This window comes from Aquila chrysaetos, chromosome 25 (genome assembly GCF_900496995.4).
Source record: "Aquila chrysaetos chrysaetos chromosome 25, bAquChr1.4, whole genome shotgun sequence".
In the NCBI taxonomy this organism is placed as follows: domain Eukaryota; kingdom Metazoa; phylum Chordata; class Aves; order Accipitriformes; family Accipitridae; genus Aquila; species Aquila chrysaetos.
In genome coordinates this window covers 12,718,054-12,733,505 of record NC_044028.1, presented here as the reverse complement: position 1 = coordinate 12,733,505, position 15,452 = coordinate 12,718,054, and the positions used below count along the sequence as shown (strand labels likewise).

The 15,452-nt window shown below is 37.1% G+C and overlaps 1 protein-coding gene across 7 annotated transcripts in view; it reads left to right on the top strand.

Annotated features, from left to right (window-relative positions):
- The window catches only part of CLEC16A (C-type lectin domain containing 16A), a 96,392-nt gene that overhangs the window by 73,970 nt on the left and 6,970 nt on the right, over positions 1 to 15,452 (top strand). For 2 of the 7 annotated variants that reach the window (XM_030002340.2, XM_030002339.2), the window contains 2 exons: positions 4,650 to 4,793; positions 10,775 to 10,894. In XM_030002340.2, the coding sequence (XP_029858200.1) occupies positions 4,650 to 4,793; positions 10,775 to 10,894 (264 nt within the window). Of the gene's footprint in view, positions 1 to 4,649; positions 4,794 to 10,770; positions 10,980 to 15,452 lie in introns of all 7 variants that reach the window. The other 5 variants (XM_030002342.2, XM_030002341.2, XR_005931457.1 and 2 more) reach the window with 4 other exon arrangements.

The following is a 15,452-nucleotide window of genomic DNA, read 5'->3' as shown; positions in this document are numbered from 1 at the left end:
AAGCACTTCTATACCAATGGCTTTAGTAACTGTTCCAAAAACAAGTTTCATTCACTTTAACAGATGGCTTTGCCTCACTTCTGTGGTCACAAGTCCATTGATTATTCCTTGTTTCCCATCCTAACTGGTATTTCAAAATATGAAGTATGTATGAGAAACCTAATGCATATTTGCTATATTAAAAACTGTATGTATTAGTGGCCCTGAGTGCTATAGAAGTCCTTCACGTTTGAGATAGTTTAGTTTGTGGTTAATTTTTTGCAGACTGTCAGGCGTCACTGTGTGTAACCTCAGTTTAACTTATCTAAATGATTGTAGAAGATCAATGTTTGGTTTCTGAAATAAAATACATGGATTTATTTACATTTATGGAATAATTAGCTGCTTACCAAACTGTTTTGGTTTTAACTAGAATAGATGTCTCCTGCCATGGTGGTTATTTAATTCTTTCAAGTGGTGTTCATCTCGGATATAATGAATTGTAACTTAAAATAAGAGAAAAGCTTGGTAAAAGTGGCATTCACCCGTCTGAAACTATGATGCAAGTACTATAGCAGTTCAGATAGCATTGTGTTTCTGCAAGTGGTTTTGAGTCTAGTTCTTGAGTATAAGTATGGGAGGTAGAGGGTAAGAGGTGGGACTGCAGATTAAGACAGATTATTTACAGGACTGATGTTTGTTAGTGTCCTGGTTTCAGCTGGGATAGAGTTAATTGTCTTCCTAGTAGCTGGTACAGTGCTATGTTTTTGAGTTAGGTATGAGAAGAATGTTGATGACACACTGATGTTTTCAGTTGTTGCTAAGTCATGTTTAGTCTCAAGTCAAGGATTTTTCAGCTTCTCATGCCCAGCCAGCAGGAAAGCTGGAGGGACACAAGAAGTTGGGAGGGGACACAGCCAGGGCAGCTGACCCAAACTGGCCAAAGGGGTATTCCATACCATGTGACATCACATCTAGTATATAAACTGGGAGGGGGAGTGGGGGCAGGGGGATCGCGGCTCGGGGACTAACGGGGCGTCAGTCAGCAGGTGGTGAGCAATAGCATTGTGCATCACTTGTTTTGTATATTCCAATCCTTTTATTATTACTATTGTCATTTTATTACTGTTATCATTATCATTATTAGTTTCCTCTTTTCTGTTCTATTAAACTATTCTTATCTCAACCCACAAGTTTTACTTCTTTTCCTGATTTTTCTCCCCCATTCCGCTGGGTGTTGGGGGGGAAGTGAGTGAGCAGCTGCATGGTGCTTAGTTGCTGACTGGGGTTAAACCACGACAGTTAGCTTTTTTCTGTCTTCCTTTCTTCATCCATTCTGGTTTTTTAACTTGTAACACAACCTGTCAGTATGCGTTGCTGCTAACAGCATTTTCCTGTCTTGTCAAGCCTGTGTTTTAAAGCTTTCATATGCTTCTTGTAACAAGCCCAGTTAAATTGAGTTTTGACTGGCTGCCTGGTGGATGGCACCAGCAAATTGCCTGTATAGGAGAGTCTCTATAATGAGTGAATCAGCCATCCAGTGCCATGGGAGATTCCCCATATAAAAGAATAAAGAATTATGTGGTGCATTTGCTTTCTCATACCTGATTGTCAGATACTTTCCTTTTCAGTGTTCACTATGCAGTGAAGGCAACAAGTAGCATATTGTTAGGTGTTTCATTGTGTACGTTGTGGCTACTTTCAATAATTTTTGGACTGCCAATAAAAAGTAAACTTTCGCATTAATACTTTCCCATGGGAGAGTGAGGAGGGCTGCAGAAGCAGCAGAGTTGTGTACATCACCTGACATACACACCATATTGAAGATACTTCTTTGCTGTAAGAGGTGCTTCAACTTCTGAAAAGTTGCTTGCTATCAAAACCTGAAGATAGGACTAAAAGCTTCCAAGTACTAGGACCAATGTCTGGCAAAGGAAAGCCTTACTAATAAAATGAAGGAATTTCTATAGGCATGTCATTGTGAGGAAGGTTGCTGAGAACCACAAGAAGGGTGTAATCTTCTAAAGAAAGTAAGAGATCAAGGAAGTGTGAACAATGCAGTTGTGGTTGTCTTCACTGGACTTGTGCGGGAAAGGCAGTTCATGAACTTTTCTTTCAGAGCATGTCGTAAATTCTAGCAGGTAATTCCATAGCATTCTAATGGTAGAATGCTACTATGCTGTCCTGGTTTCAGCTGGGATAGAGTTAACTGTCTTCCTGGTAGCTGGTACAGTGCTATGTTTTGAGTTCAGTATGCGAAGAATGTTGATAACGCTGCTGTTTTCAGTTGTTGCTAAGTAGTGTGTAGACTAAAGTCAAGGATTTTTCAGCTTCTCATCCGCAGCCAGCGAGAAAGCTGGAGGGGCACAAGAAGTTGGCACAGGACACAGCCAGGGCACCTGACCCAAACTGGCCAACGGGGTATTCCATACTGTGTGACGTCCCATCTAGTGTAGAAACTGGGAAGTGGGGGCAGGGAATCGCCGCTTGGGGACTAGCTGGGTGCCGGTCGGCGGGTGGTGAGCAATTGCACTGCGCATCATTTGTACATTCCAATCCTTTCATTATTGCTGTTGTCGTTTTATTAGTGTTATCATTATCATTATTAGTTTCTTCTTTTCTGTTCTATTAAACCGTTCTTATCTCAACCCACGAGTTTTACTTCTTTTCCTGATTTTCTCCCCCATCCCACTGGTTGGTGGGGGGAGTGAGTGAGCGGCTCTGTGGTGCTTAGTTGCTGGCTGGGGTTAAACCATGACATATGCTAGTAGATGCAAGTAAAAATTCAGCTGAAAAATCAGAGCAAAGAGGGAAAACAACTGCTAATTGAAAGATACAGTAAAGGGCAACTTACTGGTTTTAATCTCATGGGAGACATCATGACTTGTTCAAACAGTCTAATCACGAGTTAGCAGGTCATCCCAAAGTGGGGATCTTCAATATATGGGGATCAACAGAGTGTGTGAAAGTAATTTCTGAAGTTTTTCAGAACTGGAGTATTTTCACTGCAAGTCTTGGTATTCCACTCTATGGGTTTTGTGCAAAAGAAAACTTGTTAAGCCTGAACCTTTTGTAGTGTCACTGAACAACTTTTTTTCTGATAATCTGACAGAAGGTTGATGCAAGAGGTAAGTGATGTTGTAAAGTGTTCTAACTCTTCCAAAGATACTTTTGTATTTCTGTTCATGTTGAGGTGAAATAATGGTCAAGTGCGTGCTTTCTGCACTTACAATCTGTGAATGTCTGAAATTTAGTGTTAAATTTAATTTGAAGTTGTCACAAGTGAATTGTGTCAACCAGACACATTGCCATAAGGCAACATAAAAAATAAGCGTGTTCATAAATACAAGCTAGTTATATCAAATAAGCTTTTAATGTAGTATCTGTTTTGTACAAAGTTACCATATAATCATTCTCACCCATAAAAGAAAAATTTACCAGTTGTTTACTTCTACTAAATGTTCAGCGTGTGTTTGCAGTTTGCTGGACTTACTAGAGACACCTTTGTGGGCACTGATTTTAGTAGGATGTGACTGTGAATGGTCACATAACACATTCATCAGTAACCTAAAGAATAAATTTCAGCTGTCTTTTGGCTCATGGCATGCTTCTGCACAAAATATTTTGCACAACATACATGGAATAACTATTGTTTACTTTCTGATTCAGTGTAGTCTTATGCACTGAATGCATGGTGTAAATTCTGTGTACTCATGGCTTCTCATCCTGACTAAATCAGTGAAATTAAATATTGCAAAGTACCTCGTTCTCAGGTTATTCAGTTCTGAGATGCTGGGTTTGAGAAACGAGGGATTTGAATTCCTTCCTTGCACTTCTTTCCCAAATTGCATACTTCCAGTGGATTTCCCTGTGCTGCAGATCCTCAATACTTTCTAGAATTTCTTCTTGAAAGAGAAAGTGCATGAGTCATTGTATGTGAGGAGGGAAGGAACTAAAATGAAGATATATTTTTTTTTTTTTAAAGACATATCAAAGGCTGAAGCAGGGGGTTGCAGAGGAAGGAGAAAGGAATGAATGCAAGATTACATTAGGAAAGAAGAAGATGCTACAATGTAAAGAATTTGAGGGAATATTGGATTGAAAGCCAGAAGAAGACTTATTTAAAAAGTGCTGTCAGATACTGTATAGACCTTTCCAGTGTTCAGACTGGAAAAAGTTTGACTTTTGAGAAGGTAGATGAAATCCAATGCCAGTATTAGTTTTGATTGATTAAAATTTCCTGATATTATCTCTGCGATAAAAAGATGTAGTGCAGGCCTCCTAGCGGAGAGGTTTTTTGTTCACTTTTGACTTAACCATTTTCCTTACCACCTTAAGGTCTATGACCCATGAATTTATTGAACATATCAAACACTGAAGAGTTTTGACATGTTTTGACTGTTTGTGCAAGCTCTAAGTTTTAAAATATGTTGAATCCCTTGACCTCTACTTTCTTGTTCGTTGACATCATTTGTAGCATGTTTTCAGTAAGATGCATTCAGATTTTCAGGCTTCTGAGCTGAAGGTGGAAGAGAGTGCATCCTCTGGTTTACTACACAAAATTAGCAGTTTGATGCAATATTTGCTCTTACCCTTTCTCAATTTGTTCATGTAGGTTAACTCTTTCAAGCTAATTATTAACTTGTAAACTTTACTGTCCTGTTTTGCAGGCTTTGCTGTAGCCCAGTGTATAAATCAGCACAATCCATCACCACTCTCATCACCATCACCTTCCAGTGGCAGTGGGAGTACCGGACGCTGTGATTCAGTGACTGCAAGCTCAACATCCACTCCTGCTGTACAGAGCCCATCAGGTATTAAATCACAATTTTCAGCCTAGGCACTAAGGGATGTAGAGCAGTTTATTGTAAAATTAAGTTACTATGTTATTGGATTAAAAACAGTAGGGCTTTGTGTTTTTAGATACCTTGATCATTCAACTAAACCAGTTAAAGTAAATAGTGGTGCAAATTTTAATGATCTCTTCAGCTTTCTGGAACTCTAATAAATACTTGGCAGTTTTCAGCAGTGATTTTAAGTACTGGTGAAATAATGTCCTGCTTGTCTCCTAGTACATACAATTTAAAATTATGGGGTTTTAGGTGTTTTTTTTTTAAACTGAAATACTGCTTTGCATAAATTTGTAATGTAAACTGTTAGCCTTTCACCATGGTGGGTAAGTTGATCTCCACATGTAGCATCTTTTTTGAACTGGGTGACATTTGCTTTTGTATGTTTATCTGATACTCATGTTAATTTGTAACAATGGGTCAAATATGAAATATTTGAAAATAGTTGTTTAGAATGCTAATATTGTAAAGCTTTTCCAATAACACTCTTCTGGCTGAACACCACCACATTTGAGGAGGCTGTTTCATTGGTGCAGAAGAAGCTGCCATATAAATAGACTGACAGTATAACTTTCATAAATGTAGTTACCATGTGTTTGTGTTGGTCAGTATATTTAGTGGGTATGTTTATACTGGTACTTCTTGTTGCATTAGAATGCCTTCATTCCTTCTTTTTTTGTGTGGTATTTGTAGAGAATCTTGTAATGGCATTTGTAGAGAATCTTGTAATGGTATTTGTTCTGAGTGGAAATTATGTATGAGGTAGAGCCTCAAGCTGGAGGCTAAACGAGAAGTAAATCCTGAAGGGTGCTTTCATGCTAGAACTGACCTACTCTACCTCATTTTGGTTATAAAACAATAGAGGTAACTTGATTCTCAAGATATTTTCAAACAGCCCCCTCATTTTAACAGTCACTTCCAATGTTGATCACTTCTTGAAATGGTTGTTCTGGTTCCCCCTTCTAAGACGTACCACTTTGCCTTTATGTGGAAGCCTCATGTAGATTTAAACTTTTTTGCAGTCCTCCAGGAAATGATGCAATCTTTGTTAGGCTTTTAACATTTTGTAGGTTTCACTGAACAGTGTCAGGAGATCAATACACATTATGTCCAAAGTGACTATTCCTGTAAGAAATATTGCTGCAAAGGGTAAGCAAAGGCTGCTATGAAGTTTATGAACAGTATGTAAAGCATTCTAGCACCCAGACTCTAGATTAAAAAGTATCTATTACTGTGAGAGACTAACATATAGTCAAAACATTCCTGCAGTATATGTAATTCCAGAATAAAATTTGGAATATTTTTCTATATGCAACCTATTCAAAACTTTGGAAGGACCTCATTTTATTTTCTCTGTTGGTAAGTGATTGCTGTTATCCAGTCTCTTGATGACCTAGATAATATGTGGTGATTACAGAGAGAAGTGGTATCATTTGCCAAAAGTATCAGTATGGATTGGCACTACAAGAAAACATTTGTTTGAGTACATGTTTCTCCTTAGCAGCGTAAAAAGTCTCATCTACAATGTCCTTTGCTGTGTTTGAATCCTCTGTGATCAGGAAGTGAAATGCAAGCACAAGTTCTTGGCAGGAGTGGCTAAGAGAAAACTGTGGTAAAGGAAAATAAAAAATCTGAATTATTTTTGTTGCTGTAAGCAGCATGGTAGTTCACAGAAATACCAAGCAAGACTATACTACATGTTTAAAACTGAGGTCTTTCAAGTGCATGTAATCTGACTTCTATGAAAAACTGAGTAGATCCGGAGCACATAACTCCTTATTTAGCATAAAAAGATAGTGCCGTATTGAAGAATAATCATAGACTGTACTTAACAAAATTAAAATCTACTTACACGGTATGGTGGCATTTGTATAACATAAAATTCTGTTTATTTTTCCTGCAATTTAAAAAGCCTCATGACAGGAGGCTGCTTGTTGGTTTCAAAAAAGAAAAAGAAGAAATAAAAACAACCAAAAACCCCCCAAACTCCTCCCTGCATCCAACCCCCCCCCCCCCCAAAAAAAAAAAAAACACCCACGCAGCCAACCACTAAAACAAAAAAAACCAAACCCAACAAACTGAAAAACAGAGGAAAGGTTTTTTTAAATGCCTGGTTTTAGTCTGCACTTTACCAGTTAGGTTGCATGAACTGTCCACACTTAGTATGACCTTCATTGTGGCTTAATCATAAAGTATGTTCAAAATGCCACTTGTCATGCAGGAAAAGTCTTTGGGTGAGTGTTGGTTTTTTGCACAGATCTAGGCACACTGATGTAGAAGCTTTAGCAAATCTAGTTGTGAGGATACAATTCTGTGCCCTACGACTGTGAGCATGGCAGCCTTCAGCAAAGTCAGTGGAAATGAATGTGAGAATCTGTGTCAGCTACTTCAGTCCCAAGTCAGCAGCTTGCATTAACCTGCTTCAGGGATGACTTTTGAGTTCAAGTCCTGGATTTTGTTCTGCTAAGTCTACTCAGAGACCAGTAACAAAGAGGAAGACAGTGACTGTATGTACATGAGCAGGTAATTCAGTGCAATAGGACAATCAACAGTTGGTACTGAGGTGCATTTTGCTGTGGACCATATTTACTCTGACCTTTAGGACCAAGCATCCCTGCCATGTATGTGATTGTCTGAAGGACCAATTATTAGTTCAGATGTATGTTGCTATTAATATTTGAAGTGTGTTTGGTGCATAGTTGCAGCATATCTTATAGTTTGGTTTCCTTGTTGAAGAATCTCATTAATGCACCAAAACTGTTCCTAAAATCAGACTAAAGCAGTAAGTGTGCATAATTCTTCAAAGCTGCTCTATTGGTCTGAATCAAACTGCTAATGTAGTTGCAGCCAATAATGAACAAGTAATGTTTTAAATAGTTAGTGTGCATAATTCTTCAAAGCTGCTCTATTGGTCTGAATCAAACTGCTAATGTAGTTGCAGCCAATAATGAACAAGTAATGTTTTAAATAGTTACAGCTGAGTTGCTGACGGTGTCTAAAGGTGCTTAGTATAGACTAGAGAGGATTCTGAAATCCCTGGAGCTGGGTCTTTGGAGAGTGGGGTTGTGGGGAGGGTTTCTTCCAACCCAGGGAGCTTTGACACTTTTTTGCTAATCTTCAGCGTTGGATCGATACTGTTGTCTATTCCTGGGTACAAATTTCTGCATTAACTGATTTGACCATCTACTGCAAGTTTGTAATGAATGCTCTCATGAATGTTCTCCCTTTTATAGTATTTATATGTAACTGTGATCTATACTGGAGACTGTTGCCAGGAGCATGATGATGAAAGAGATTTTCTGTTTGGTATGTCCAGATAGCTGTTCTGTAGGCTTCTGCATGAACAGAAGTAGACTGCTGAAATAAGTGATAGTGTCTTGACCACTGTCTGTGTTATATCAGGTCTCACTGACCACTCAGCTAAGTTACAGAAATAATTGTTGATATTCACCAACTTCAATGTAAAACAATGTGATTTTCCCCTAACTTCATGAGGACAATTGAAACTAAACTGCCTTACTCTGCTGTGAAGCAGAAGAGGAGGCTTGCATGATGTGAGGTGGCTCCTTCAAGGAGGAAGTAACAAGTAGCTGATGAACAGCAAGCAGTTACCAAGATCTGTTTTATGCCCCAAGGTAGCATTTGAATGCTGCCACCATCTGTCACATTTGAATCTCCCTTCTCATTTCCCATTCAATTTTGAACACACTCACACGAGCACACATACGTGCTCTCTGTCCCTCCCTCCTTCCTTGCTCCCCTCTTTGTTCTGGCAACTGCTTAGGTTGTTGCCCTTGAAGAACATGCTAGGTTGCTCAGGAACTTCAGTCAAGAAGGCCAGACAAGGTAAAGGGGAGATGTGTACGCGGACTTCAACTACCTCAACTACTTTCCTTAAGAGCAACATCTTAAACCACAACAATTGTTTCTACTGTAAAGTTGTGATTATAGTATTCTAAGCTACTGTCTGTTGACAAGGTCAAACTGTTCAGAGTTTGATATATTTGAGATAGTACTTGTAATCTTCACAGAGTTGTTTTAGGAAAGAAGATTTGGAACATACGCACTGACTTTTTTCATAAAACAGTGATAGATGAGAACAAAATAAAGACAAATTACGTAATTGTGAGTTGAGAGAAAACAGTGTTCACAATATAGAGTATATATTAACCATTAAACAGTAAAAGAGCTTTCAAAAATGTATCACAGGAAAAAAATAATTTTAATTTGGTGTTTTGTAAAAATACTTTACTTGTTATCACTCCTACCTGCATCAAACAATCACACAGTATCTTAATGTGAGGAGGGAGGTTAACTGAATTTACATGAAATCATGACTGCTGTGCATGTTTCAGTCCTTGTAAGAGAAAAATCATTCCATTAACTGCTTTGTCATGAGTAAAATAAACTCTTACTATTCCTGAGTTTATCAGCTATCCTGCCTAATAATTGTCACAATACTTCCTGGCACAGATACTTTAAAGCCTAGCAGCTCCCCCATTTGCAGTATTTGGGAATTAAGCTTAGTCCTTTACAAGATCTTCATTCCTTAAATTTGAAAAGCAGAAGTCATCCCTTAAAGAAAGCAGAATCCCTAGCAAGACAGGAAAAGCAGTATCAGGTTCTGCAAATGCTGCTATCAGATTGGGTTTTTTATTTGTATTTACATGATTATTTTTTTTTTTTTAATGTCCGTTTGAAGTGTTGCTATGCATAAGATAAAAATGTTCTCTTGCTAGGCAGATTTTAATCATCAAGCTTCTGAGCTTACAATACAGTCTCTTCTTGGCTACACTTGCTGGAACCATGCACTTCTTTAAAGTGCTTATTTTTATATATGCCAAAGATTAAGATAAAGAAGTTCTTTTACTGTAAGTTAGCAGTCTTCCAGAATTATGTATGTGTAATGTCATCTGTGCTGTATTTTATCACTTTTTAAGTTGTCTTAAACTTTAAAATGCAATTGACTTCAATACTTAAGAAAGTGTTTACATTGGAGCAATGGATATTGAGAACTTCAGAAGGCATTGATCTTCTCTGCCACTTGCTGTATTTCACATTTCTGGCAGATATTGATGGTAAAAGGTCTAAAATAAGTAAAAAGAGCTGTCCCTTATTGCAGAGAATATATGGGATTCCAGTCTGTAAAATAAAATTTATATATTCCAAGGAAGGGATGATTATCAAGCATGGAGAGCCTGTAAGAGCAGTGCCTGCCATCTTACTGAAACCATCCCTGTCTCTCCCCTCTATAATCAGTAATGTAAATGTGATTTGATCTCTTCTGTTCTGTGATGCTAGTAATTTTATAACTAGGTGAGGAAGTACTTTTGTTCCTAGAAAGTTTCTTTTCTAGAAACTTTCTGTGCACCAAGCATCATCATCTGAACTGCTGCTATCTTTTAAAACACTGGCTTTATTATAAACAAAATCTAATACTTCAGTTTCATATCATAGAACAGTAGGGCTGAATGGTCTGAAGTATTGTCACCTGCCCAGTAGTGCCTCTCTTATAATTTATGGCCAGTGGAAATCAGAATAATTTATGTCACCAGAATTTGTGATAAACAGCTTCTCTCAAGATTTCTAAAGCATGTGAGTAGATTGTAATGCAAATAAATGCCTTCCAGTCCCTCCTCAGTGTAAATGCTGTTGGTATTGCCAGACATAGCCCAAACTGTATTATGAACATTTCCAGATAGGTAAGCAAAAAATTAAATTCAGTTAAACTTGCTTATTTCCAGCTTCAGAAGTATTTCCCAAACTTATAAGACTCTTGGTGTGGTGTCAAATTGTATTCAAGATACCAGCAGTTATGGATGTGTCCTTGTCACTTATTCTTGTTGCTACTCTAACATTTATCCTTTGTCTTCATTCCAGTTTCCCTTCCTTGTTTCATTGTTAAAGCCTTCGTATGATATATCGCTGTGTTTTCCTCTAGTAAGGTCTGGCAGGAAAGGACGTCGGCGGGTGTTTAGTCTGTCGGAGGCTGACAGTCACGGTGGACACTGGGTTTAGGTCTTCAAGCAGCAGCTGCAACAGAAACTCGCGCAATATCAATTCAGGCAGGTTCCTGCATAAGCTTTCAAAAGCCCGTAACAGTTAATAGAACGTATTTGGTTTCCCTGCTGTGACAGCAATGACAGTGAGGTAGGAAACTGAAGAAAGCATCCTAAATATTTGTCTCTACTGTTTTTGGGGGAGAATTGTAAAGCAATAATTAGCTGTTTCTGAAAGCCTTATCTGCAGTTTCTCCCATATTTTTTGGCTCTCTTGCCAAATATGGAAATTCTGCTATCAAGCCTCCAGCTTCAAAGCAGCTATGTCTTCATTTGCACAGGGGCAGCCATGGCAGTAGTGGAATTTAGTAAGCACAGGCTCCTGAATGGACAGTAATGCAGGTACTTGGCTAGTAGCAAGAAATCTATTTGTAACTTGGGTAAAATGGACAAGCATTCAGCATAAGACTGTCCTTGGACTGTGATGGCACAAGCTTAATATTTCCATGATTATCAAACTCAGGCAGATGGCTTTATGGACTGTTTAATTGCCTGAGGAGCTGAGGAAGGGAAGCAGATGCAAAAAAGATGGAAATACACTTCAGACTGTCTTTGTATTTCTATAACCTGTTTTAACTTGTACCTAATTAATTTCTTTTTTTTTTTACTATCATGGCATGAAGACATTTTACTCTGTTAATGTTATATAAACAGCCTTTTTCATCTTTATAGATTTACTTTGCGTCTTTTCACTTAATGTCCTGTTATTTATATTTTTATTATGCTTTCATAGTACGTTGCTATAAAGCTTAGGACACTTCTCTGTAGATGATATTCATTCTTTCCTTTTCCTGTTCTTTTCTATCTTCTTTCACTAATAATCATCCTTAACACAAGTTAATATAACAGAAGTTGAGTGATTTGGTTTGGATTTTTTTGCTGTAATGATAATCTTGGTAGCGTTATAGAAATGCTGAAAAACATCTAAGGTTGCTGAAGCCACTGCAGCCAGAGAGCACTAATAATACCCAAAAACTTGCAAAATGACACCCTGTCTTCAAACCTTGTTTGGTACTTAAATTTGGGGGTATGTGGGGGTTGTTTCTTAGAACTAAATGTTAACATCGCAACTGTTTTAAGAAACCGACTTCGCTCTCCCTGGTTTTGTTGCAGATCTGGCTTATATTTTTTGCCAGAACACTCTTGCTTAAATACATGGAGGCTGGGGGAGAGGTAAATAGAAATGCTGTTTTCCCATATTAGATGCTAACTTTTTGATATTTAAGAGTAGAGCACATCTTAGCGACTGCTGATTTTATTCAGGTAAAAATTACAATTATTTTTGCTCTTCCTATCCAAAAGTCAAACTGGAAGCAAGTGTTGGGAGTTTGGGCTTTTTTGAAAGCCAGTTAGTATTTTTGTGTGCAATATAGACAGAAGTTCCAGATAATGGGTAGAGAACTTAATCTCGAAACATACTGGGTGCCTAGAAACTCTTTTGAATCAAGAGCTTGGTACCTATCTGGATTTTGGAGACAGACATTCTTGTAATAATCCCTTCTTGAGCTTTTTTTTCAGCTAGAGTGCATCTTTGCCAATTGTTTTTTCCAGTTTCAGAGACTTTAAGAATTCAGATCATACATAAATATATATTTTTTATGTACTTGGATCCTTCTGTGAATTGAGTATGACTTCAAAAGGCTTGCAATTTTGAGCCTCAAAGATTTTCTCATTAGTAATTATCATCCTGAAGCCAACTGTTCAATTAACTGGGAGGCGTTATATGTGAAAATTTTTTCATCAAGTGGGTGGTCTGATTTTTCACTGTAATGCCTCTTACATACCAAATTTTCATTCCAAGATGCTGGATCTCTGTATTCTATTTTCTATTTAGTTACCTCCATCTGTAGTCTAGGATTGTTTTCCTCTATCCTTGTATCTAAAAGATATGGGAGATTGTCATGCTTAAAAACTTACCTAGCACAAGATTACAGTTCAGTTTCAAGCTAATTATACACCTCAAGTAGCCTATGGATTTGTGAGCTCGGTCACAAAGATGTAAGTACCACTTTCACAGCTGTAGTTTAATAGCTGTGACTGAAGAGTAAGATTTTTAGCTAAGCATTAGTCCAGAAGGGATAATATATTGCAAAACAGTAGTGAGAGCTGTTGACCTTGTGTAGACAATGTTAAAAATTCTTCCTCCACCGCTACTTTGTGTACTGGTATTTGCTTTCTGTCCCTGCAGGGACTAGTGGCAGTTGGCAAATACCTAGTCATTTTGGCAGTAATGCCGTGCTGGGTTACAGAAAACTGTCACTGCTACCCTTAAATACAGTAACAGAGTAACAGAAGTGAAGCTCTGACAGTGACTAATGAAATATTGCAAGTAGAGGAGACAGTCTTACTTCTATCAATAGTAAATAAAAGCAGGAGGGAAGCATAGAAGAGCTCTAGTTTTGTATTCTTTATAAATACTGCAGCTAAAATATTGGACAGAGTATGTTCTGCTTACATTTTTTGATATTTTTATCTTTCTGAATGTTTTTTCAGACTTTTGGATAGAAAATTTGGACTTGCTGATTCCAGATAGTACTTTTGTTTGTTTGTTTTTAATGGAGACTTTTTTCAAATACTTTCTTTTTCTTTGGTGTTAAGGGAGTCACTTTAACATTAATTTAGATCCTACATGGAAGTATTTGGGGACAATAGAGCATAACAAAAGAATATGTGTATCTATCATGATTTCAGTAAATGAAAGTATTGAGAAAATATATTAATATTTTGTTGGGAGAGGGGGAGGAATGATTTAAGAAATGAACTGCAGAATCAGAAGTGAAATAGCAGAACTGCAATAGAAATGTACTGTATATAACATTCCTGAGCAGAATGCCATTGATTGATAATACTTTATTTACCAGAATGTCTCAGGTTTCTGAATCCTGAATTTTGGTGAATATTTGTACTATAATTAAGATAAAAAATAATCTTGTCAAAGAAAGTTTGATATTCTTTTAAGATTTTATAAATTCAGAAAGTAAAATCACCGCAAAAAGACTCACAGTTTTGTGCATATGGAAATGTTAGTATTTATCTTGGAATTCAGAGAAATGAGGCTTTATTTCAATGTTTTTAGCAGTTCATTTTCCATGCAAGTCTTGCATCACTTCCTCTGTTATCAATCGTTACATTCTCACTAAAGCTTCTTGACAGCTAAAAAGAAGAATCTGCAGAGTTACTTTGAATCTGTCCTTATTTTTCAAAAATAACCAGTGATGTCCCTTTTATTTAAAAAGAGACTTTTTTACAATCTACAAATTTTGTTTTTATTAAAGTGAGAAGCTTTAGCCACCAATTCAGCAAAAAGTAAAATTGAGTGGTTTTCTGAAGTGAGAACACACCATTGTTTGGGGTTACCTTACCAGAAAGGTAAAAAAAAAAAAAACCAAACAATAATCTTATTGTTATCCCGCTGATACCTTACTCATATCCATTCCATTCTCAGCTTTGTTTTTCTTTTTTTTTTTTTTGCCTTATGTTCATGCTTTCTGTTCTTTTATAGGATTAATTGGAATCATATTGAAATTGAAATATTTCTAAGGTCACTGTGTATTAAAAACAGAACTTAATTCTTAGCTTCTGTATTCACTACATTGCCTTGTAGACTTTTCTGCAGATGCCTGTACACTTGAACACATGCTGTTTCTTACAAGAGGTCTAAAAATGGTCTGTCTTGAAGCTGGATACACGCTACTTTAATGGCATTCTATTACTCTAGTCTGAAAAGAAAAAAAACCCTGACTTTTCTGGGCATACTTGCTCATATAAGGCTGTATCGCCTCATCCCCTCCATTCACTATCCACCTGAGCCAAATGAGCATTTTACTTGATAGTTAGCTGGGATTTTAAGGGGCAAAAGGATGGTACAAATACCTGTTAATGTAGTTAGGTTTGCTTTTTTTTATTGTGTGGGAAGGTGTAGTAGCATATCGGTTTTCTGTGGTATATAATACTTAGTCCCAATTTTATCTGTGTTGTATGCTCCATGCTTAGCAGCACAAAAAAATCATAACACAAGCCTGTATAAAAACAGGCCTATTTTGTAGCACCTTTCAGTTACAGTAAGCACATTATTCTCCTTCCTGTTCCTCCATAGTTCTGCTTTCTGTGGTTGAGGTGTCACTTAAATGTGAATCTAGAGAATGAAATGAGAGAATGACTTCCCAATTTTTGTGAGAAACAAGCCACCTCTTGGCAAAATCTAGTTATACAGGGGTTCTTTTTTTTTTTTTTTTTTTTTTTTTAACTTCTAAAGAGCTTCCTGGTATGGGGTGGCTATTCATTTTAGTCTATACTAAATACTAGAGAGGCTTTCTTATTCTTCCCCTCAGTTTCCTCTCTCTAGGAATATTTCTGATATTGCTGCATATTCTAATACTAAATGTATAAAATTTTCTGGTTGCTAATTTTAACAGATTTCTGCTGGCATTTTATGTTATGCCTTCATAATATTTTGTTTTATTTCCAATTACTAAAACGTGAACATGTAAGCATAGTGCTTCACAGAACTGCATTTTCCACACAATTATTCTTAAATATTCATAAATAATAGTATACTGTTAGG